The 24,458-nt window shown below is 49.8% G+C and overlaps 1 protein-coding gene across 1 annotated transcript; it reads left to right on the top strand.

Annotated features, from left to right (window-relative positions):
- The first annotated feature begins 8,051 nt into the window (after positions 1-8,051).
- On the top strand, positions 8,052-13,990 carry LOC136142143 (uncharacterized protein CXorf49 homolog). The gene is made up of 6 exons (XM_065900190.1): positions 8,052-8,076; positions 9,878-11,436; positions 12,092-12,248; positions 12,778-12,854; positions 13,749-13,790; positions 13,895-13,990. The coding sequence occupies exons 1-6, from the start codon at positions 8,052-8,054 to the stop codon at positions 13,988-13,990; spliced, it is 1,956 nt and encodes a 651-aa protein (XP_065756262.1).
- The last annotated feature ends 10,468 nt before the right edge of the window (positions 13,991-24,458 follow it).

The following is a 24,458-nucleotide window of genomic DNA, read 5'->3' as shown; positions in this document are numbered from 1 at the left end:
CTTTAGGACACATGAGATTGAGTCTGAACTCCATGTTCGATTTCCCCCTCACTCGAGGTTGGGGAGCACTTCCTTCCCTCAGCCAGGACCCAGGGCTGTACCAGCCTGAGACTCAGAGGGACAGATTTGTGTTTGAGTGAGGCAAGGGTGGTTCTGCCTGACACCCTTCCCGAAAGACCGGTGTTTTACTACACAAAAGGGGGTATGATGGTAGATTGGCCATTCAAGGTCGGCGACTGTGTGTCCCTGTGTGTGAATAAATGTAATCAGGGGTAATCTCCCTTGAGGGAGAAAGATGTGATTCAGGGAGTAAAGGGAGTAGAGGCTGGTCCAGGTTCTGGAAGGCATCGAATGAACAAAAGCAAGGGTCGGATCTGTTTTGTTCAAGGGTTGTCGTTAAATTCCCAAAACATGGGAGGGGGATGATGCAGAAGTCAGCAAACCCCACGAAAGGGTGTCGGGATGCTCGAAATGCTGGATTCGCTGGAGGTGGCTCTCGATCCTACTCTGTGATCCTATGATGTCTGACAACTACTGTGGGTGTGGATGGAATGAGATTGGGAAGGGTGGCTCCTCAGAGTAGCTCATCTTAGAATCAGGGGACCCATATATGAGGCCACCCAACATGAGCTACCCGGGACAGGGGCAGGATGGGCGCAGTGACGATGGGAAGTAAGGAGTGACTGCACCTGGACAATGGGGAGCACTTGGGTCCACCCTTCCCCCATATTCTCACCCTGGCTCCCTTCCAGAGTCCATGGCATGAGCTCAGGTGGACAGACCACAGGTGGGATGGGACAGTCACAGACCTCAGGGTCAGAAAAGAACGTTCGTGGGACTTAATCCTTCCCCTCAAACCCCTCCCTGGAGAAGGTGGGCTTGATTGCTGCCCAGGCCTCTGGCTCGATTCCTAGAATGTACCCAGTGCCCCACCCAGCCTGTACCAGGCTTATGTTCTAGCCCCTCTTGCTCCGGCACTGCTCCCCACTGAGCTGAGGCCATTACCAATGAGTGTGTGTGCATTTCGAGGAAACAGAGCTAGCTTAGACCTTGGACCTGCCTCTGACCAGTAGAGACAGTCATTCCAGGTCATGTGTCCCTGCAGACACTCTGGAGAGAGTGAAGCTAACTACAGGCTGGAGACAGCCATCACAGGAACTCGCTTCCCAGTGCACACTATGGATGTGAATAGAATGTTAACATGATTGTTAATAGAATGTTAATAGAAACCTTATTCAAAGTCACCCCAAACTGAAAGCAATCAAGATGTTATTCAACAGATGAACGAATAAAACCATACATAGAAATGAAACATTTTTTAACAATACAAAGGAAGGAACTCTTGATACATGCAACAACTTGGATGAATCGCGAATGCATTATGCTAAATGAAAGAAGCCAGTCTCAAAATGTTACATACTGTGTCACTGTGTTTGTATAATAGTTGGAAAAGGTAAAACTATAGGGATGGGAAACAGATCACCAGTTATCAGAGGTTTGGGATGGGGGAGGTGGTTTGACTACAAAGCAGCAGAATGAGGGAGATTTGGGGGCTGATGGAACTGTTTTGTATCCTGATTGTGGTGATAGTTACACAACTCTGTCCATGTGTTAAAACTCATGGTACTGAAAACAAAAAAGTTAATTTTACTATGTAATAAATCAAAATATATATAACTAAAAAAATTAAATGTGTCATACATAAAGGCTTGGGAATCACAATGGCATGCAAAATAGTACCAGCATTCTCAAAAGTGACATTGAAAGTCAGAAACCTTTTCAGCCTGAAATTATATATCAGCTATCAAATAAGCATGAAATTAAAGGTAATATTAAAGGTAATATTTGTTCATGCAAAGTCTTAAAAGAAATTATCACCCATGGTACCCGGAGAATGAGTCCCATCAAAACACTGTGGTAAACCAAGAACAATGAAGACATTAGTTCTAGGAAGCAGAAGATCCCACTTAGGGGTTTGGTAAAGGAGTGTTCTAGGAGCAACACTCTAGGCAACCAATAAAGGTTGAACCTGTGTCCAGGAAAATGATTTCCAACAACAAAGGAATGGACATAGTTGAAGATTGAGAAAATATTGCCAATAGGCCTATGACAGAAATGTAAGCTCTTGAGGGAAGGAACGTCATCAGTTTTTCTCAGTGATGTAGCACCATGTGTTAGAACAGTACCTTGTAAGCCCTCAATAGAGAATTGTTAAATGGAAAGGAGAGAAAGAGTGAATGCGAAGAGAGGAATTTGAGACAGCAAGTATACATCGACTCTTAAGGAGTTTTTATGTGAAGGTGAGCAGAGAAAAATGGTGTAGCTTGAAGGGAAATTGGAATCAAAAGAAGGTTTTCTTTAATTGGGAGAAACCACAACATACTTGTATGCTGATAGGAATGATCCAAAATAGAGAAATATATTTATGAATGAGGGAAGTTTGTTTCTGATTGCCTGTATACTCTCAATGAAATGGGAAGCAAGGTCATCAGGTGAGAGCGAAGATGGTCCGTGATCAGCAAGTACCCCCTCAACTTCCCCGGATCATCTTGTGATCTTCTTCTTTCTTTTAAAGTTTTATTTATTTATTTATTTTTTTGGCTGCGCTGGGACTCTGTTGCTGCGCGCGGGATTTCTCTAGTTGCGGTTAGCAGGGTCTACTCTTCGTTGCGGTGCGCGGGCTTCTAATTGCAGTGGCTTCTCTTGTTGTGGAGCATGGGCTCTAGGCACGCAGGCGTCAGCAGTTGTGGCACGCAGGCTCTAGAGCACAGGCTCCAGTAGCTGTGCCGCACAGGCTTAGTTGCTCCGTGGCATATGGGATCTTCTGGGACCAGGGATCGAACCCGTGTCCTCTCCATTGGCAGGCAGATTCTTAACCACTGTGCCACCAGGGAAGTCCCGTGATCTTCTTGTATGGAATTTTTCATAATAAAGTGCTGTGAAAAATTAAAAAGAAGTGCTTTTGTTCATTAAAAGGTATGATAAAAAGAGGGAAGGCAAGCTAAAAACTAGAAGATATTTATGTAACATGAAATCATCAGAGAACTAAAGTATACAATACATAAAGAACTTCCACAAATAAATATGCAAACAACCCAAGGGGAAAATGGGCAAAAGACACTAAAGGAACCCCTCATAGACAAGAAAATCCCCAAAGCCAAGCACATGAAAAGCTGCTCAATATTATTACTAATATTATTACTTATCAAGAAATTGCAAATTAAATCTACAATGAGACACCATTTCACTATCACAAGATTGACAACAATTTTGTACTTTATAAATAACAAATGTTGATGAGGATGTGGAACACTTAAACACTGTTGGTAGGAGTAGAAATTAGCATGACCACATTGTAAAAAATCTGGCAAGATCTAGTAATGTTGGAAATCTTTCCCTATGAGATGACAAGCTCAGTCCTAAGTATGAGCACTGGAACACAGCTTCCCAGCCATTTTATTCTATGGCTCACACAGAAAATGATGATTGTATAGCATACAGGAGTCAGATGACAAAGTTGTTCAGGGCCAGAACCAAGCGGTCCAGGGGCTGCTGTCTGGCTGTCTCTGGAGATGAAGGCCTCAAAGTCCCAGGTCCAAAAGTTGGAAAGCTCTGCCCTGGAAGGCTCTTGTACGTGGGCACCAGGAAACATGCGCCAGAATGTTTATAGTAGCACTATGAATAATATCTGCCCAAATGGAAACAACCCAAATTACCCATTGACAGTAGAATGGATACATAGGTTGAGATACAGTTGATTCTTCTTATTTGTAGATTCCATACTTGCAAATTCCCGTATTTGCTAAAATTCATTTTTAACCACAAATCAGTACCAGAGTGCTTTCCTCCTCATGTGAGAGAGCTGTGAAAAATTTGAGTTGGTGGAATATGTTCCCAACTGAGGTCAAACAAGGGGACGCTCTGCCTTCTGGTTTCAGTCTCAGACTGCAAGCAAGTGTCCTTTTCAAGATTTATTTGGTGCCACATAGTTTGCATTTTTCTGCTTCTTTGTTGGTGATTTCATAATTAAAGATGGCCTCCAAGCTTAGTGCTGAAGTATTGTCTAGTGTTCTTGAGTGCAAAATGACTATGACGTGCACTCAAGAAAATATGTGTGTTACATAAACCTTGCTCAGGCATGATTTATAATGCTGTTGGCTGTGAGGTCAATGTTAATGAATCAATAATATTTGTATTAAATAGAGTGCCATTAAACACAAACACACATGAAACGATTACGCAGCGATCAGTCGATGAAAATGTTGTGACCAGCGGATGGTAGGAACTTGAAATTATATTTCCCTTAGGAGCAATGTTTCAGGATTGCCTAATTCAGTGTTCATGGCAACTTTATAGACTGCAAATAACTATCATGATAATGAGAGTCTACTGTATATTCATTTGGTGGAAGAGTGTACAGCAATGAAAATGAACAATTGCCTGCCACATGCGACAACACGGATGAATCTCAGTTACACAGTATCACACGGGAGAAGTCAGAAACAACACAGATGATTCCATTTACATAAAGACCAAAGGATGCAGCAAAACCAACGTTGTTAGGAATATCAACCTATGTAGAAAATAACTAAAGAAAAGGAAGGGAATGATGAAGACAAAGGATAGAGGTTACTTCTGAGGAGGGTGAAGGGAAAGGAATTGGAGCTTGCATGCAAGGAACTTCTAAGGTTATGGTGACATTTGAAATAACACTGCTATAAAAGTTTACTGAGGGAATGAATGACTCCCATATCTGTATCCCTCTCCACCTTTGACCCCTCACTGGTGTTCCAGAACCAACTTTCTAAGTGCATTCTGGCTGAATCCACCTGCATGTCCTATAAGAAACACAACCTTAATGTATCCAAAATCCCATCATTTCCCTCCCAATCTTTCTTTACTTCCTGTGTCCTTATGCCCCCCACCACAAATTCACCCAAAACGGAAATGTTAGTCATCTTTGACTTCTGCTTCCTCGTGGTGGCCATAGAAACATGCCCCTCCGATCCACTGCAGGGAACATAGTAGATTGGCAAGTGCCAGCTGCCACTTCTCTGGCACCACCATTGTTTGTGCCAAGATCCCACATCCTCTGGGTAGCTCCCAGCCAGTGACTGAGCATGGCAGGGGCATACTGCTGCAGGACAGGGACTCCTCTAAATGGCAGCTGTAGGTTGGGGACTCCACATGAGCCTGAACAAACCAAACTAAACTGAACGAAAGTTTAGTGTTAGAACGAAACTGCATCAGAGATTCTTCTTATCTGACCCTCCTTTCCCCCACGTCTCTCTTACAGACGTCAGACCCGCATCGCACCCTGAAGAAGAAGACTCATTCCTGCTCCTTCTCCTTTATCCTTCACATGCCATTCTCCCATCATGTTCGTCCATGTCCAATCATGCCTTGGTGTCCGTATTTTTGGAGGACACAAACTAACAAAAGTGGTACCAGGAGTGGTCTGAGAAGTTAGCTATAAGACGGGGTTTATGGACCAGTTCACTCACTGCCCAAATGACAAAGAGTGTACCATTTTGAGTGTTATGTGGGGCATGGATAATCTCTAGCACAAGGTTACCTCCTGATTCCTTAAGGTTTTATCCATACGTACCTTGAAAAATATCCCAGTGGAGGGTCTTACTTGTGGCCTGTGAGATGATTCAGGCCTTTGAATGGTAGGGAGGGCACTATGTCTATAGGGAGGGCAGAGGCGGCTGTTCATCACTGTTATACTGGCGCCCTGCAAAGACATAATGAGAAACTAAGGGACATTACCAAACAGTTAAGGGCCAAGTGTAAGATTCATGGGGTTTTCTTGGTGGCTTACAAAATGCCCTTGCCTCCTGCAGAGACAGCTGAGTAGCTCACACATTATGTGATAACAATAAGTGCAGAACTCCAGAGATGTACACATCCTTGACAAACACAGGCCTGTTATGGGAAGGTCAGGGCCCTTTGTGGAGAAACTTCAGACTCTGAAATGTAGGCCGGGTATATTGGCATGGATGTCTCCAAACGTTGGCTTATCAGATCCAAACGTCCTGAGGCCTCAAAGCTTGCAGGGTGGCCCTTCCTTCCCCAGCAACAGCTAACACATGCCCTGTGCTGGTAGATGCTACAGAGTCCGCTCCCCCACAAAGTGACAGATGCCTCTCCCAGGGAAACCCTCATCTCTTCTCCATAAACTCACTGGGATATGCCGAGCCTGATAAGGGGAAGAAGAAATTATACCCCAAGAAATAACAAGCCTGTACTGGCAGGAGCAGGGCAGTATCCCTGGGATTGGATTTTGAGGGTGCTGGATCAAGTGGACAGGAATATAAGAGTGGATAAGCAAGTTTTACTGAGCGGAGGCGCTTTCTCATGCCATGGGATTTAACACACGGGCAAGGACTCCCGGAGATGGAGGAAATTCACCGCCAGACTGGCGCTTTGAAACTTTGAGAAAGTGATGGCCCATAAGCAGAGAAGTGGAAATGCCTGCCTTGGATTGGCAGATGGCAGAGGAAGGAACAAAAAGGTTGAGTGATGCAGACATGCTAGAACGGACAGAAAAGGTGAGGCCAGTCACATGGCCTCATGGTTATGTCCCACTGTAGGGCTGTGAGGACAAATCACTCACCAAAGCCATCAGGAGTGTTCTGGTGAGAGGGGCCCCAGCATCACTAGAAGTTTGCTGGTTGCTCCCCTCTGCAGGCCAATGCCAATGATGGAAGGAAAGTGGTCCCGACCTGGGCTCATTACCACCCATGGGAGCCAACGAATTCTGACATAATAGAGGGCAGAGGGCAGCTCTTAACCAAGAGATGCCAGCAGACCACATTTCCAGTAACGACCAGCAAGGTCAGAGGGGCAGTCAAGAGTGCCTGCTTGACCGGCAGAAAGCTGAGAAGATGGCTCAGACAGCATGGCTCCCTAGGGGCAACTACAGCCAGCAAAAGGCAAGAATGCAAGAGAAGGAGGGCCATCATCCTGCTACAAAGCCACAGTCTCCTGCTCAGTTCCTGGTCCTGAGCCAATTCAGAGACTGGCCCCACTGAAGAGGTGGATGAGTCCTGAGGAGGAAGGATCCAGAAAAAAGGCAGTGGGTTATGACCGTCCCTAAAGAGAATGACTGCCATTTCTCAGGTGACTGTACCCCGAGGCTAGAAAAAGACCCAGACACTTCTACTACTACTGGACACAGGATCTGAGCTGACATTGATCCAGGAGGCCCAAAGTGTCGTGATGGGGCCTCATTAGAATGGGGCTTATGAGGCCCTGACATTAAAAGGAGACCAGTTCACAGTGAGCTGAAGGGGTCCCTGGACCAAAATAGCGGTCATTTCTCCAGTCCCCAAGCTGATAATGATAAGTGATACACTTGGCAGTTGAGCAATGACTTCCACATTGGGTCACTGCTCTGTGGGGTAAGAGCTATCCCGGTGGGGAAAGCCAAGAGGAACCTCTGACACTGGCTCCCACCCCAGGCCAAGAGAGTAAGTCAAAACCAGTATTGGATCCTGGTGAGCATAGGGGGCTAAAGCAGAGATTAGTGACATCATTGGAGACGTATGGGATGCAGGGGAAGAGGAGGTAGGAGAGCCACAGGGACGAAGAGAGTGGAGAAGGTGAGAAGAAGTTCCGGGAGTCTCTCTCTGGGGGAGGGAGGAAGGGAATGGAAATGGTGAGAGGGAAGACGGAGGCTTCCACTGAATCCACTGCTAATGTTTCCTAGGGTGCTGGTGGATGCAGGAGATTTTGCTATATCCTTCCTTATCCATTTTAACATATCTGAAAGAGCACACCATGACTTAAAAGTCACTGGGAGAAGTGGAAGCGGGCGGTATCCACAAACGGGCAGGCACCATCGGGGGCAGGCTCGAGGAGGAGGATTGCAGATTTACAGTGCACCCAATCTCCCCTGCTCTGAAACTTCCCCAGCATGGCCAGCTTCTCAGGTGCAGACCCAGAAAACTGGGCCTTTGAGTTCCACAGGCAAGAGGGGTTCAGACACCCCAGGACGTCAGCCAGAGCAGGATGCAGGAGAGAGAGGTGACTGAAGACAGAGGAGTATGAACGGGAAGGAGCAGAAGGAAGGTATGGGAGGAATGGAGCGGTGTCAGAGTAGGAGTTGGGTGGCAGACAAGGGAAATTCTAACACCCATGGGCGGTATAGAAACCAAGGGAGGCACCACTCCCCAGACATCAGTACTGCTCAGCTCAGGGGAGCTGAGAACTGACAGTTCCAAGAAAAATTGAGAGACACCTGGCTATCCACACCCACCGCCATCACAACTGGTAGGCCTTGGTTGTGCGTCCTTCAAAACTTTGAAACATACTTGTACATATACTTAAATGAATTCTCATATATTACATAGGATTGACTGGTGTGTGTGCGTGTGCCCACGCACGCAAGTGATTTAACTTACAAATGTGAATCCAAAGCCATCGTTCTGCAACTTGCAGTTTGAAGTCAGGCGGATGCTTTCGAAAGCTGTGAGAATGGCCTGATGCATTCCGTTAGACTGCCACGCTTTATGCTACTGGATGCTAAGCCACGTTGCATTCATCCATTTCCTTACTGACGGGAATTTGGAGTGTTCCCAGTTTTTCCCGTCACCAACACCCTTGTGCATGTGTTCTCGTACACTACAGGTACCAGCGTGTCTCCGGAAGAAGTACCAGGCAGCGGACTTGCAGGAGCATAGAGGAAATAGATTCTTTTTTCCTTCCTTTTAAAGATCTTGGGCTAAAAGCAAGGACTCTGGAGTCAGATTGATTGGTTTCAATCCTGCCGCTGATCCCCACGAGCCGATTGACCTTGGGCCAGTGGCCGAACCTCTCAGTGCCTGTTTCCTCACCGGTAAGAGGCCAGTAATAGTTGGTACTATAGTTAAAGGCGTGTCATGCGGATGCATTATTATTTATGCCCAGCGCTTAGAAGAGTGCCAGGCACAGAGTCCGTGCCAGCACTAAGTTGCTTTCAATGGATTCTGCCAAATTACCTCCCAAATGCGTCTCTTGCACCACCGCCACAGGGGTTTGCTCCTAAGCTCTCCCACCCTCGGAATGGTTAAGCTCTTTGAAGGCTGTCAACCTAGTGTGTGAAACCCGATTCGTGGTTTTAGTTCACATCTCCAGGATCAGCGGTGGGGAGCATCTTTTGGGGCGTAACTGGCCACTGCGATTTCCTCTTCTTTGAATTTGCCTCAGAGAGGGCGAAGGGCTGATGGAGCGAGGCCAACCCCAAGTCTATCCGGCAAACCCGCCTGCCAATAATGTCTGCTGAGCCACATTTGATGGAGCAGTTGAGACAGAGACCTTACAGAACGAAAATACGATCCCTTTGCTCTCTGGCCGACCCCCGATCACTGACTGCGGGACTCCTGTGCCCATTCTCCTGTTGGGTCGTAAGGCTTGCGGTGGAAGGGAGGCTGGCAAATGCTTTCGGCGCGTGCTAGGCATCCAGCGCCTCCATCTTGACGTTTCATCCTCACCACCCTGGAGCCCGGTGCCCTCACTCCCCGACGCCCTCGACCCCCTGTATAGATGGGAACCGGAGACTCACAGCTGTGACTCTAACCGGAAAGGGGAGGCCGGACAGGAGGAGGCGGGCCCAGAGGCTTGACAGAGGGAAGCACTCCCACCATCCCCTTCACCAGCCAACTGCCCGGACCGCCCACGGGCTTGCGAGCAAACCAGAGGCCCTCGACCCCATTGGTTAGGCTTCGAGGGGGCGGGCGAACAAGGCGCCCGCTGGTTGGCGGGGGCCTGACCAATGAGGAGGCTGCTGCGGGGCCGTGGGAGGCGCGCTGAAAGTGGCGCGTCCTTTCTTTTGAGGCGAGCTCGTGCGGCGCGTGAGGTGGCTGACGTAGCCTTCTGAGCGCCGCATGCCTAGCCCGCCGTGACCGCGACCGCGACTCGGGCCATCGACCGTCGCCCCGGTTCCGGGGCCGCCCGGGTCGTGACATGAGCTCCCCGGATGAGGTGTCTGTGTGGAGAAGGCGTGTCCGCCCAAAGGGCAGGGAGCGGGCCGACGTCCGCGCGGCCGGCCCCGCAGTCCCGCGGGGACCCGACCCAGATCCCAAGCCTGGGGAGCCGCGGAGCGGCGAGGGCGGAGGCCGCTTCCTGGACCCCGAGTGCTTCCAGTCGAAGCGGGAGATGCTGGAAGCGCGAGGGCCTGTGCTGTGGGGCCGCGAAGGCGGACCTGGCTCCCCAGATGACCACGCGAGGGACCTCCTGGACCTGATCGAGGAGTCTGAGGAGGCCGAGGAGGCCAACCTGCAGCAGCTGACCGACCAGGATGTGCTGGGCGTCCGCAGATACCCGGACCCCGAGGGCTTCGAGTCTGAGCCGGAGATGCTGGAAGCGCGAGGGCCGGTGCTGTGGGGCCGCGAAGGCGGACCTGGCTCCCCAGATGACCACGCGAGGGACCTCCTGGACCTGATCGAGGAGTCTGAGGAGGCCGAGGAGGCCAACCTGCAGCAGCTGACCGACCAGGACGCGCTGGGCGTCCGCAGATACCCGACCCCGGAGAGCTCCACTGCCTTCGAAGAGTCCACCTTGTTGACACTGAGCTTCGAGGAAGTTCCCGGCGGTCGAGGAGAGCCCGGCCAGAGCTGTGGGGAGGCGCCGACGGCTCCAGCCAGCCCTCTCCACCTCAGTGGGCCTGAAGCGGGCCGGGCCTTGGGGAACCCTAAGAGAGGCACTAAGCGTAGGTTGAACGTGGCTGCGGATCGCCAGCGGCGCTCCGCGGAAGGCCTGACCTGGCTGCTGTCCGACTCCGAGTCCTCAGATGAATTCAGTGAGACACAGCTGATGACGGTGAGCACTTATCCCAGAGGAGGAGGCCAGGCCAAGCCCAGCAGACCCGAGGATCCCGGGGACACTCCCAGACACTCGAAGTTCCAAGCCAGGGAGAATTTCCTTCACGTGACAGGCTCTTCCCTGTCGTCGGCTCCGCGAGGACTCTCTTCGGTTGTGGAAAGGCAGGGCGTGGGAGAGCAGGGCATCTCTTCCCCTAAGAAAATGCAGAGCGTGCTGTGGGGGAAGGGGGGCAGCAAGCCCAGCTACCCGGGAGCTGCTGCTGCTGCTGCTGCTGCTTCTGCTTCTGCTTCTGCTGCTGCTGCAGGTGGCCTGCCGCGGGTCACTCCTAGGAAGAACGGAGCCCAGGAGAAGAAATCCGTCGGGGGAACATGCAAACGTGCCCTGGGGGGAACCTTCCGTTCCCGGGGGCAGCGAATCTCGGCAACTCCCGTGGAACCGGCCACCTTCCCCCCAATCTCTGGTATTCCACAGCCTGGGAGACCCAAGAGTTATACCTTAGTCCTTTCGGGAACCAAACAGTCCAAGCACAGCGGCGCTGGGAAGAAATCCGTGGTCAGTTGGGCAAGGGAGTCTGAGGCGGTGTCGGAAGAAGATAAGGACCCAAATGGAGACCCAGCCCCAAAGGGCCAGGTGAGTAGGCCATGCTCCTCCTCTCTCCCCACTCTTCCCCCCCCCCACAGCACCCAGGGCACACGTCTTCACCCATGCTGCCTCTGTCCACTCCTCAGAGGTCAGCATTGGGTGCCCCTCGGTCACTGGGTCATTACGATGCCACATCGGGCTCCTTTTCCTAGGGACAAACATTAAGGTAGCACTTCCGGTATCCTGGGCCCGGTTCTCCACCCTTGGCCTCTTTCCAGCCTCCTCTGAGAGACTTGGGCTGGGATGGAAGGGAGGGCTGGTAGCTGAACTGGGTCGGGGGATCCCTTAAAAGCTTCCCCGGAAAGCCTCAGCATTTAGACTCACCAGCTTCCCGAATCCTCCTTCCTAGCTGTTCCCCAGACCTTCCTTGCAGGGGGCCTGGGCTTTCTCAGTGTCCCACTGTTGTCCCTAGATCAGCTCTGCCTGCTGGCCTGGGGATGACAGAGGGTGAAAGTGCTAATGAGATCAGCCTTTCAATTCCCTTCCCAATTCCCTGCCTCACCCTGGCGGGAATCACACATCTCTCTCTCTCTCACTCTCTCTCCCTCTCTCTCTCTCTCCCACACACACACACACACATACACACACACACACACACACACACACATCCTTAGTCCAAATCGGTGAGAAATTTTTGTTTCAGCTGCTAACTCACAGGCCAGGGACATCTTGTCTGCGCATGCATCGTAGAAAAGCCAGCAGTGGCGACGTCAACACCCGAAGCCCCCAAGATCCAGGAAACTCAGAACCCTTGGCCCTGAACCGGGGAGAAGTCATGCCCAGGGGCCCTGCCCCCTCAGGTGAGTGTCGTGGGTTTGATATGAGGGGAGGGAAGAGGGGTTGAGGACAGAAACCTCTGCCTCTGTCTCGGCTGGGGGCACAGCCTTGCTCCCAGGCAGCTTCTCCCACAGGAGACGGGGTGCTGGCAGGGCTGGCCTTGAGCCACATCATCCTCTGTGTGGGGTTTGTGCGACCGGGGCGATCGGTGGCAGTGCCCCAAACAGCTGCTCCGGGTGTAGACTTGCAGGGGAACAGCCTTTTCTGTTAAGTCCTGTTCGGCCACGTTGCTCTCCCAAGTGCTGGCTGTGGCTGCAGCTCTGGGAGGGTCGAATCCAGAGCCACATTGTTTGGGGACCACAATGGCGAAATGGCTGACCCCGGGGAACAGGGGAGGCAGGCCCAGAGACAAGGTTCCAGCCGCTGGGGAGAGCAGGGGCGGCTGGTTGCCAGCAGAGGGTGGTGCTGCCTCACCTCACTTTAGAGCCCCCTTGGCCCTTTCCACCTCACTGGGAGCCTGGGAAGCTGGATTGTGTGTCCTTTCCCTCTCAGGTGACCGGGAGCCACTTGACCATCCTCCAAGACCTGAAACGCAGCAGCAGCCACTGGGAACGCCCTGCTGTCCTTGGGTAATGCTTCCTCTGCATCCTGGAAATGCAGGCCCAAACTCGAGGGTGGGATCTGGGTCCAAGTTCAGCTGACATGTGTGGGCGACCCCTCCCCTGCCCCCATCACGTACCCCACGGAGGGAGCCCACCTTCTTTCTACTGAGGAGCCCTTGCCAGTCTAACCACCCGGCTTTGGGGTGGAGGGCCCGGGGGAGTGGAGAAGGTGGAGGAGAGAGGAGGCCAGAGTATACTAATCATTTCTCTTCCTCCTCTGTCTGCTGGCCTAGTGTCTCGAGCTAAAGAGAGAAGTAGACGAACTTAAGGAGCAACTTGGTATGAGGAACCAGGGCCGGAGAGCGGTGTCTTAGTGCAGAACCCGGGTGGGCACCAGGGGTGGGGGTGGGCTGCAGGTGCGGTGGGCCTGGCAGGGACGATCATCCCTGTGGGGAGGAGAACCTCTCAGGCCTCGCCCTGGAGCTGGCTGTGCATGTACAGCTAGGCGTGTGTACAAATAGCAAAGTACTGTCTGGACTGCATGCACACTTTGACAACCAGACCAGTCCTAGGGAATGTCCTTCTGATAGGACTTTTAGAGATGCCTCGTTGATTTTTCCCTTGAACTGCTGCTTGGTGTGGCTTCTAAGGTTCTTGTTGGATTGTTTGTTTGTGTGTGTGACAAGTTCTGAGTGGTTGTGGCACGGCCCACAGCATGAGAGCTGCTGGCACATTTTGTTTTGCTTTAGGAATCGGTTCCACATTCAATTTGGGTGGTGGGGAGTGATCAGGCCCAGAGCTCTTTGCATGGGGTCTGGAGGGGTTTCAGGTTTCAGGGCTAGGCGGTTCGTCACGGGGATGGGGGACAGGCTTCTATATCCCTCTGTCTGGAGCACCTGCTAATGCCTGTCCCTGTTGCAGCCGCCATGCAGTACCTGGCTGACAAGTCGCAGACCCTTTGAAGTGAGTGTTACACACACCGCACCCCTTCCCACAGTCCTGGCTGTTGAGCAGGGCTGGGGGCTGGCCCTGGCTTGAGGCTCTTCCCTGACTCTGCTGTTTCACAGGTTGAGCCCAGCGTCTTCCTGCAAGAGGAGCAGCTGGTACCTTTGGGGCCCTGGAGCTGTGGCCAAGCTCGTTCGCTCCTGTGCTGCCTCACCTAGGGCTTCCTCTCCGCCTTGTTTTGCCCCCGCCCCGCCCCAGTTTCACAGCAGTTTCCGATTAAAGTACCTCTCATATTCTGTGTTCTGCCTTCTCTCTGGAGGGGTAGGGGTTGGGGTCGGGGTAGGGGCCTGGAGCGGGGCGCTGCTCCACGTCAGAGCCTTTTCCAGAACGGTATCTCTGACATCCTGTGGTGGGGACTCTGGGCCAGCCTCTGCTACCATCCCTGCAGACAAGCCAGCGGAGTGCCACAGGTCTGGGTCCTGTGTGTGCTCTGCCTGGCCACATTGGCACGTCCTCCGTTTCCCCCGAAGGCCCTCTTCTAGTTCTCTCCAAACCCCCCTCCTCCTCTGGGGTCTGGCGGTTCCCATTCATCTCTGCCATTCACCCTTCCCATCAGCAGGAACTCATGACCGCCTTCCAGAGCTCCAATCTGGAAGCATTCACATCCTGCCTGCCGTAGCCAGCTGACGACCCTCCTCCAGCCGGGTCGTCTGTACACCCTTGAGTGGAAATTGGCCCGTCAGGTTCTATGGCAAGTGTGGTTAGTCGGTCTGTGTTGTTGCATGGTCCCCGTCAAATACTCTTCCACCAGCCCCATGACACAGATTTTCCTGGAAATGATATTTCCGTGTCCCAGCTCAATCTCCCAGATTGCCTCTTTAGGACACACGAGATTGAGTCTGAACTCCATGTTCGATTTCCCCCTCACTCGAGGTTGGGGAGCACTTCCTTCCCTCAGCCAGGACCCAGGGCTGTACCAGCCTGAGACTCAGAGGGACAGATTTGTGTTTGAGTGAGGCAAGGGTGGTTCTGCCTGACACCCTTCCCGAAAGACCGGTGTTTTACTACACAAAAGGGGGTATGATGGTAGATTGGCCATTCAAGGTTGGTGACTGTGTGTCCCTGTGTGTGAATAAATGTAATCAGGGGTAATCTCCCTTGAGGGAGAAAGATGTGATTCAGGGAGTAAAGGGAGTAGAGGCTGGTCCAGGTTCTGGAAGGCATCGAATGAACAAAAGCAAGGGTCGGATCTGTTCTGTTCAAGGCTTGTCGTTAAATTCCCAAAACATGGGAGGGGGATGATGCAGAAGTCACCAAACCCCACGACAGGGTGTCAGGATGCTCGAAATGTTGGATTCGCTGGAGGTGGCTCTCGATCCTACTCTGTGATCCTATGATGTCTGACAACTACTGTGGGTGTGGATGGAATGAGAATGGGAAGGGTGGCTCCTCAGAGTAGCTCATCTTAGAATCAGGTGACCCATATATGAGGCCACCCAACATGAGCTACCCGGGACAGGGGCAGGATGGGCGCAGTGACGATGGGAAGTAAGGAGTGACTGCACCTGGACAATGGAGAGCACTTGGGTCCAACCTTCCCCCATATTCTCACCCTGACTCCCTTCCAGAGTCCATGGCATGAGCTCAGGTGGACAGACCACAGGTGGGATGGGACAGTCACAGACCTCAGGGTCAGAAAAGAACGTTCGTGGGACTTAATCCTTCCCCTCAAACCCCTCCCTGGAGAAGGTGGGCTGGATTGCTGCCCAGGCCTCTGGCTCGATTCCTAGAATGTACCCAGTGCCCCACCCAGCCTGTACCAGGCTTATGTTCTAGCCCCTCTTGCTCCGGCACTGCTCCCCACTGAGCTGAGGCCATTACCAATGAGTGTGTGTGCACTTCGAGGAAACAGAGCTAGCTTAGACCTTGGACCTGCCTCTGACCAGTAGAGACAGTCATTCCAGGTCATGTGTCCCTGCAGACACTCTGGAGAGCGTGAAGCTAACTACAGGCTATAGACAGCCATCACAGGAACTCGCTTCCCAGTGCACACTATGGATGTGAATAGAATGTTAACATGATTGCTAATAGAATGTTAATAGAAACCTTATTCAAAGTCACCCCAAACTGAAAGCAATCAAGATGTTATTCAACAGATGAACGAATAAAACCATACATATAAATGAAACATTTTTTAACAATACAAAGGAAGGAACTCTTGATACATGCAACAACTTGGATGAATCGCGAATGCATTATGCTAAATGAAAGAAGCCAGTCTCAAAATGTTACATACTGTGTCACTGTGTTTGTATAATAGTTGGAAAAGGTAAAACTATAGGGATGGGAAACAGATCACCAGTTATCAGAGGTGTGGGATGGGGGAGATGGTTTGACTACAAAGCAGCAGAATGAGGGAGATTTGGGGGCTGATGGAACTGTTTTGTATCCTGATTGTGGTGATAGTTACACAACTCAGTCCATGTGCTAAAACTCATGGTACTGAAAACAAAAAAGTTAATTTTACTATATAATAAATCAAAATATATATAACTAAAAAAATTAAATGTGTCATACATAAAGGCTTAGGAATCATAATGGCATGCAAAATAGTACCAGCATTCTCAAAAGTGACATTGAAAGTCAGAAACCTTTTCAGCCTGAAATTATATATCAGCTATCAAATAAGCATGAAATTAAAGGTGATATTAAAGGTAATATTTGTTCATGCAAAGTCTTAAAAGAAATTATCACCCATGGTACCCGGAGAATGAGTCCCATCAAAACACTGTGGTAAACCAAGAACAATGAAGACATTAATTCTAGGAAGCAGAAGATCCCACTTAGAGGTTTGGTAAAGGAGTGTTCTAGGAGCAACACTCTAGGCAACCAATAAAGATTGAACCTGTGTCCAGGAAAATGATTTCCAACAACAAAGGAATGGACATAGTTGAAGATTGAGAAAATATTGCCAATTGGCCTATGACAGAAATGTAAGCTCTTGAGGGAAGGAACGTCATCAGTTTTTCTCAGTGATGTAGCACCATGTGTTAGAACAGCACCATGTGTTAGAACAGTACCTTGTAAGCCCTCAATAGAGAATTGTTAAATGGAAAGGAGAGAAAGAGCGAATGCGAAGAGAGGAATTTGAGACAGCAAGTATACATCGACTCTTAAGGAGCTTTTATGTGAAGGTGAGCAGAGAAAAATGGTGTAGCTTGAAGGGAAATTGGAATCAAAAGAAGGTTTTCTTTAATTGGGAGAAACGACAACATACTTGTATGCTGATAGGAATGATCCAAAATAGAGAAAAATATTTATGAATGAGGGAAGTTTGTTTCTGATTGCCTGTATACTCTCAATGAAATGGGAAGCAAGGTCATCAGGTGAGAGCGAAGATGGTCCATGATCAGCAAGTACCCCCTCAACTTCCCCGGATCATCTTGTGATTTTCTTCTTTCTTTTAAAGTTTTATTTATTTATTTTTTTTTTGGCTGCGCTGGGACTCTGTTGCTGCGCGCGGGCTTTCTCTAGTTGCGGTTAGCAGGGGCTACTCTTCGTTGCGGTGCACGGGCTTCTCATTGCAGTGGCTTCTCTTGTTGTGGAGCATGGGCTCTAGGCACGCAGGCGTCAGCAGTTGTGGCACGCAGGCTCTAGAGCACAGGCTCCAGTAGCTGTGCCGCACAGGCTTAGTTGCTCCGTGGCATATGGGATCTTCTGGGACCAGGGATCGAACCTGTGTCCCCTCCATTGGCAGGCAGATTCTTAACCACTGTGCCACCAGGGAAGTCCCGTGATCTTCTTGTATGGAATTTTTCATAATAACGTGCTGTGAAAAATTAAAAAGAAGTGCTTTTGTTCATTAAAAGGTATGATAAAAAGAGTGAAGGCAAGCTAAAAACTAGAAGATATTTACGTAACATGAAATCATCAGAGAATTAAAGTATAGAATACATAAAGAACTTCCACAAATAAATATGCAAACAACCCAAGGGGAAAATGGGCAAAAGACACTAAATGAACCCCTCATAGACAAGAAAATCCCCAAGGCCAAGCACATGAAAAGCTGCTCAATATTATTACTAATATTATTACTAATCAAGAAATTGCAAATTAAATCTACAATGAGACACCATTTCACTATCACAAGATTGACAACAATTTTGTACTTTGTAAATATCAAATGTTGATGAGGATGTGGAACACTTAAACACTGTTGATAGGAGTAGAAATTAGCATGACCGCATTGTAAGAAATCTGGCATGATCTAGTAATGTTGGAAATCTTCTTTCCCTATGAGATGACAAGTTCAGTCCTAAGTATGAGCACTGGAACACAGCTTGCCAGCCATTTTATTCTATGGCTCACACAGAAAATGATGATTGTATGGCATACAGCAGTCAGATGACAAAGTTGTTCAGGGCCAGAACCAAGCGGTCCAGGGGCTGCTGTCTGGCTGTCTCTGGAGATGAAGGCCTCAAAGTCCCAGGTCCAAAAGTTGGAAAGCTCTGCCCTGGAAGGCTCTTGTACGTGGGCACCAGGAAACATGCGCCAGAATGTTTATAGTAGCACTATGAATAATATCTGCCCAAATGGAAACAACCCAAATTACCCATTGACAGTAGAATGGATACATAGGTTGAGATACAGTTGATTCTTCTTATTTGTAGATTCCATACTTGCAAATTCCCCTATTAGCTAAAATTCATTTTTAACCACAAATCAGTACTAGAGTGCTTTCTTCCTCATTCGAGAGAGCTGTGAAAAATTTGAGTTGGTGGAATATGTTCCCAACTGAGGTCAAACAAGGTGACGCTCTGCCTTCTGGTTTCAGTCTCAGACTGCAAGCAAGTGTCCTTTTCATGATTTATTTGGTGCCACATAGTTTGCATTTTTCTGCTTCTTTGTTGGTGATTTCATAATTAAAGATGGCCTCCAAGCTTAGTGCTGAAGTATTGTCTAGTGTTCTTGAGTGCAAAATGACTATGACGTGCACTCAAGAAAATATGTGTGTTACATAAACCTTGCTCAGGCATGATTTATAGTGCTGTTGGGTGTGAGGTCAATGTTAATGAATCAATAATATTTGTATTAAATAGAGTGCCTTTACACAGAAACACACATGAAACATGATTACGCAGCGATCAGTCAATGAAAATGTTGTGACCAGCGGATGGTAGGAACTTGAAATTATATTTCCCTTAGGAGCAATGTTTCAGGATTGCCTAATTCAGTGTTCATGGCAACTTTATAGACTGCAAATAACTATCATGATAATGAGAGTCTACTGTATATTCATTTGGTGGAAGAGTGTACAGCAATGAAAATGAACAATTGCATGCCACATGTGACAAAAGGGATGAATCTCAGTTACACAGTATCACACGGGAGAAGTCAGAAACAACACAGATGATTCCATTTACATAAAGACCAAAGGATGCAGCAAAACCAACGTTGTTAGGAATATGAACCTATGTAGAAAATAACTAAAGAAAAGGAAGGGAATGATGAAGACAAAGGATAGAGGTTACTTCTGAGGAGGGTGAAGGGAAAGGAATTGGAGCTTGCATGCAAGGAACTTCTAAGGTTATGGTGACATTTGAAAAAACACTGCTATAAAAGTTTACTGAGGGAATGAATGACTCCCATATCTGTATCCCTCTCCACCTTTGACCCCTCACTGGTGTTCCAGAACCAAATTTCTAAGTGCATTCTGGCTACTTCCACCTGCATGTCCTATAAGAAACACAACCTTAATGTATCCAAAATCCCATCATTTCCCTCCCAATCTTTCTTTACTTCCTGTGTCCTTATGCTCCCCACCACAAAGTCACTCAAAACGGAAATGTTAGTCATCTTGGACTTCTGCTTCCTCATGGTGGCCATAGAAACATGCCCCTCCGATCCACTGCAGGGAACATAGTAGATTGGCAAGTGCCAGCTGCCACTTCTCTGGCACCACCATTGTTTGTGCCAAGATCCCACATCCTCTGGGTAGCTCCCAGCCAGTGACTGAGCATGGCAGGGGCATACTGCTGCAGGACAGGGACTCCTCTAAATGGCAGCTGTAGGTTGGGGACTCCACATGAGCCTGAACAAACCAAACTAAACTGAACGAAAGTTTAGTGTTAGAACGAAACTGCATCAGAGATTCTTCTTATCTGACCCTCCTTTCCCCCACGTCTCTCTTACAGACATCAGACCCGCATCGCACCCTGAAGAAGAAGACTCATTCCTGCTCCTTCTGCTTTATCCTTCACATGCCATTCTCCCATCATGTTCGTCCATGTCCAATCATGCCTTGGTGTCCGTATTTTTGGAGGACCCAAACTAACAAAAGTGGTACCAGGAGTGGTCTGAGAAGTTAGCTATAAGATGGGGTTTATGGACCAGCTCACTCACTGCCCAAATGACAAAGAGTGTACCATTTTGAGTGTTATGTGGGGCATGGATAATCTCTAGCACAAGGTTACCTCCTGATTCCTTAAGGTTTTATCCATACGTACCTTGAAAAATATCCCAGTGGAGGGTCTTACTTGTGGCCTGTGAGATGATTCAGGCCTTTGAATGGTAGGGAGGGCACTATGTCTATAGGGAGGGCAGAGGCGGCTGTTCATCACTGTTATACTGGCGCCCTGCAAAGACATAATGAGAAACTAAGGGACATTACCAAACAGTTAAGGGCCAAGTGTAAGATTCATGGGGTTTTCTTGGTGGCTTACAAAATGCCCTTGCCTCCTGCAGAGACAGCTGAGTAGCTCACACATTATGTGATAACAATAAGTGCAGAACTCCAGAGATGTACACATCCTTGACAAACACAGGCCTGTTATGGGAAGGTCAGGGCCCTTTGTGGAGAAACTTCAGACTCTGAAATGTAGGCCGGGTATATTGGCATGGATGTCTCCAAACGTTGGCTTATCAGATCCAAACGTCCTGAGGCCTCAAAGCTTGCAGGGTGGCCCTTCCTTCCCCAGCAACAGCTAACACATGCCCTGTGCTGGTAGATGATACACGGTCTGCTCCCCCACAAAGTGACAGACGCCTTTCCCAGGGAAACCCTCATCTCTTCTCCATAAACTCACTGGGATATGCCGAGCCTGATGAGGGGAAAAAGAAATTATACACCAAGAAATAACAAGCCTGTACTGGCAGGAGCAGGGCAGTATCCCTGGGATTGGATTTTGAGGGTGCTGGATCAAGTGGACAGGAATATAAGAGTGGATAAGCAAGTTTTACTGAGCGGAGGCACTTTCTCATGCCATGGGATTTAACACACGGGCAAGGACTCCCGGAGATGGAGGAAATTCACTGCCAGACTGGCCCTTTGAAACTTTGAGAAAGTGATGGCCCATAAGCAGAGAAGTGGAAATGACTGCCTTGGATTGGCAGATGGCAGAGGAAGGAACAAAAAGGTTGAGTGATGCAGACATGCTAGAACGGACAGAAAAGGTGAGGCCAGTCACATGGCCTCATGGTTATGTCCCACTGTAGGGCTGAGAGGACACATCACTCACCAAAGCCATCAGGAGTGTTCTGGTGAGAGGGGCCCCAGCATCACCAGAAGTTTGCTGGTTGCTCCCCTCTGGAGGCCAATGCCAATGATGGAAGGAGAGTGCTCCCGACCTGGGCTCATTACCACCCATGGGAGCCAACGAATTCTGACATAATAGAGGGCAGAGGGCAGCTCTTAACCAAGAGATGCCAGCAGACCACATTTCCAGTAACGACCAGCAAGGTCAGAGGGGCAGTCAAGAGTGCCTGCTTGACCGGCAGAAAGCTGAGAAAATGGCTCAGACAGCATGGCTCCCTAGGGGCAACTACAGCCAGCAAAAGGCAAGAATGCAAGAGAAGGAGGGCCATCATCCCGCTACAAAGCCACAGTCTCCTGCTCAGTTCCTGGTCCTGAGCCAATTCAGAGACCGGCCCCACTGAAGAGGTGGATGAGACCTGAGGAGGAAGGATCCAGAAAAAAGGCAGTGGGTTATGACCGTCCCTAAAGAGAATGACTGCCATTTCTCAGGTGACTGTACCCCGAGGCTAGAAAAAGACCCAGACACTTCTACTACTACTGGACACAGGATCTGAGCTGACATTGATCCAGGAGGCCCAAAGTGTCGTGATGGGGCCTCATTAGAATGGGGCTTATGAGGCCCTGACATTAAAAGGAGACCAGTTCACAGTGAGCTGAAGGGGTCCCTGGACCAAAATAGCGGTCATTTCTCCAGTCCCCAAGCTGATAATGATAAGTGATACACTTGGCAGTTGGAGCAATGACTTCCACATTGGGTCACTGCTCTGTGGGGTAAGAGCTATCCCGGTGGGGAAAGCCAAGAGGAACCTCTGACACTGGCTCCCACCCCAGGCCAAGAGAGTAAGTCAAAACCAGTATTGGATCCTGGTGAGCATAGGGGGCTAAAGCAGAGATTAGTGACATCATTGGAGATGTATGGGATGCAGGTGAAGAGGAGGTAGGAGAGCCACAGGGACGAAGAGAGTGGAGAAGGTGAGAAGAAGTTCCGGGAGTCTCTCTCTGGGGGAGGGAGGAAGGGAATGGAAATGGTGAGAGGGAAGACGGAGGCTTCCACTGAATCCACTGCTAATGTTTCCTAGGGTGCTGGTGGATGCAGGAGATTTTGCTATATCCTTCCTTATCCATTTTAACATATCTGAAAGAGCACACCATGACTTAAAAAGTCACTGGGAGAAGTGGAAGCGGGCGGTATCCACAAACGGGCAGGCACCATCGGGGGCAGGCTCGAGGAGGAGGATTGCAGATTTACAGTGCACCCAATCTCCCCTGCTCTGAAACTTCCCCAGCATGGCCAGCTTCTCAGGTGCAGACCCAGAAAACTGGGCCTTTGAGTTCCACAGGCAAGAGGGGTTCAGACACCCCAGGACGTCAGCCAGAGCAGGATGCAGGAGAGAGAGGTGACTGAAGACAGAGGAGTATGAACGGGAAGGAGCAGAAGTAAGGTATGGGAGGAATGGAGCGGTGTCAGAGTAGGAGTTGGGTGGCAGACAAGGGAAATTCTAACACCCATGGGCCGTATAGAAACCAAGGGAGGCACCACTCCCCAGACATCAGTACTGCTCAGCTCAGGGGAGCTGAGAACTGACAGTTCCAGGAAAAATTGAAGACACCTGGCTATCCACACCCACCGCCATCACAACTGGTAGGCCTTGGTTGTGCGTCCTTCAATACTTTACAACATACTTGTACATATACTTAAATGAATTCTCATATATTACATAGGACTGACTGGTGTGTGTGTGTGTGCCCACGCACGCAAGTGATTTAACTTACAAATGTGAATCCAAAGCCATCGTTCTGCAACTTGCAGTTCGAAGTCAGGCGGATGCTTTCAAAAGGTGTGAGAATGGCCTGATGCATTCCGTTAGACTGCCACGCTTTATGCTACTGGATGCTAAGCCACGTTGCATTCGTCCATTTCCTTACTGACGGGAATTTGGAGTGTTCCCAGTTTTAACCATCACCAACACCCTTGTGCATGTGTTCTTGTACACTACAGGTACCAGCGTGTCTCCGGAAGAAGTACCAGGCAGCGGACTTGCAGGAGCATAGAGGAAATAGATTCTTTTTATCTTCCTTTTAAAGATCTTGGGCTAAAAGCAAGGACTCTGGAGTCAGATTGATTGGTTTCAATCCTGCCGCTGATCCCCACGAGCCGAATGACCTTGGGCCAGTGGCCGAACCTCTCAGTGCCTGTTTCCTCACCGGTAAGAGGCCAGTAATAGTTGGTACTATAGGTAAAGGCGTGTCACGCGGATGCATTATTATTTATGCCCAGCGCTTAGAAGAGTGCCAGGCACAGAGTCCGTGCCAGCACTAAGTTGCTTTCGATGGATTCTCCCAAATTACCTCCCAAATGCGTCTCTTGCACCACGGCCACAGGACTTTGCTCCTAAGCTCTCCCACCCTCGGAATGGTTAAGCTCCTTGAAGGTTGTCAACCTAGTGTGTGAAACCCGATTCGTGGTTTTAGTTCACATCTCCAGGATCAGCGGTGGGGAGCATCTTTTGGGGCGTAACTGGCCACTGCGATTTCCTCTTCTTTGAATTTGCCTCAGAGAGGGCGAAGGGCTGATGGAGCGAGGCCAACCCCAAGTCTATCCGGCAAACCCGCCTGCCAATAACGTCTGCTGAGCCACATTTGATGGAGCAGTTGAGACAGAGACCTTACAGAACGAAAATACGATCCCTTTGCTCTCTGGCCGACCCCAGATCACTGACTGCGGGACTCCTGTGCCCATTCTCCTGTTGGGTCGTAAGGCTTGCGGTGGAAGGGAGGCTGGCAAATGCTTTCGGCGTGTGCTAGGCATCCAGCGCCTCCATCTTGACGTTTCATCCTCACCACCCGTGGAGCCCGGCGTCCTCACTCCCTGACGCCCTCGACCCCCTGTATAGATGGGAACCGGAGACTCACAGCTGTGACTCTAACCGGAATGGGGAGGCCGGACAGGAGGAGGCGGGCCCAGAGGCTTGACAGAGGGAAGCACTCCCACCATCCCCTTCACCAGCCAACTGCCCGGACCGCCCACGGGCTTGCGAGCAAACCAGAGGCCCTCGACCCCATTGGTTAGGCTTCGAGGGGGCGGGCAAACAAGGCACCCGCTAGTTGGCGGGGGCCTGACCAATGAGGAGGCTGCTGCGGGGCCGTGGGAG

Source organism: Phocoena phocoena, chromosome X, assembly GCF_963924675.1.
Source record: "Phocoena phocoena chromosome X, mPhoPho1.1, whole genome shotgun sequence".
NCBI classification, from domain to species: domain Eukaryota; kingdom Metazoa; phylum Chordata; class Mammalia; order Artiodactyla; family Phocoenidae; genus Phocoena; species Phocoena phocoena.
Note: the sequence above shows the minus strand (reverse complement) of the source record. Positions and strands in the feature narration are given on the sequence as shown.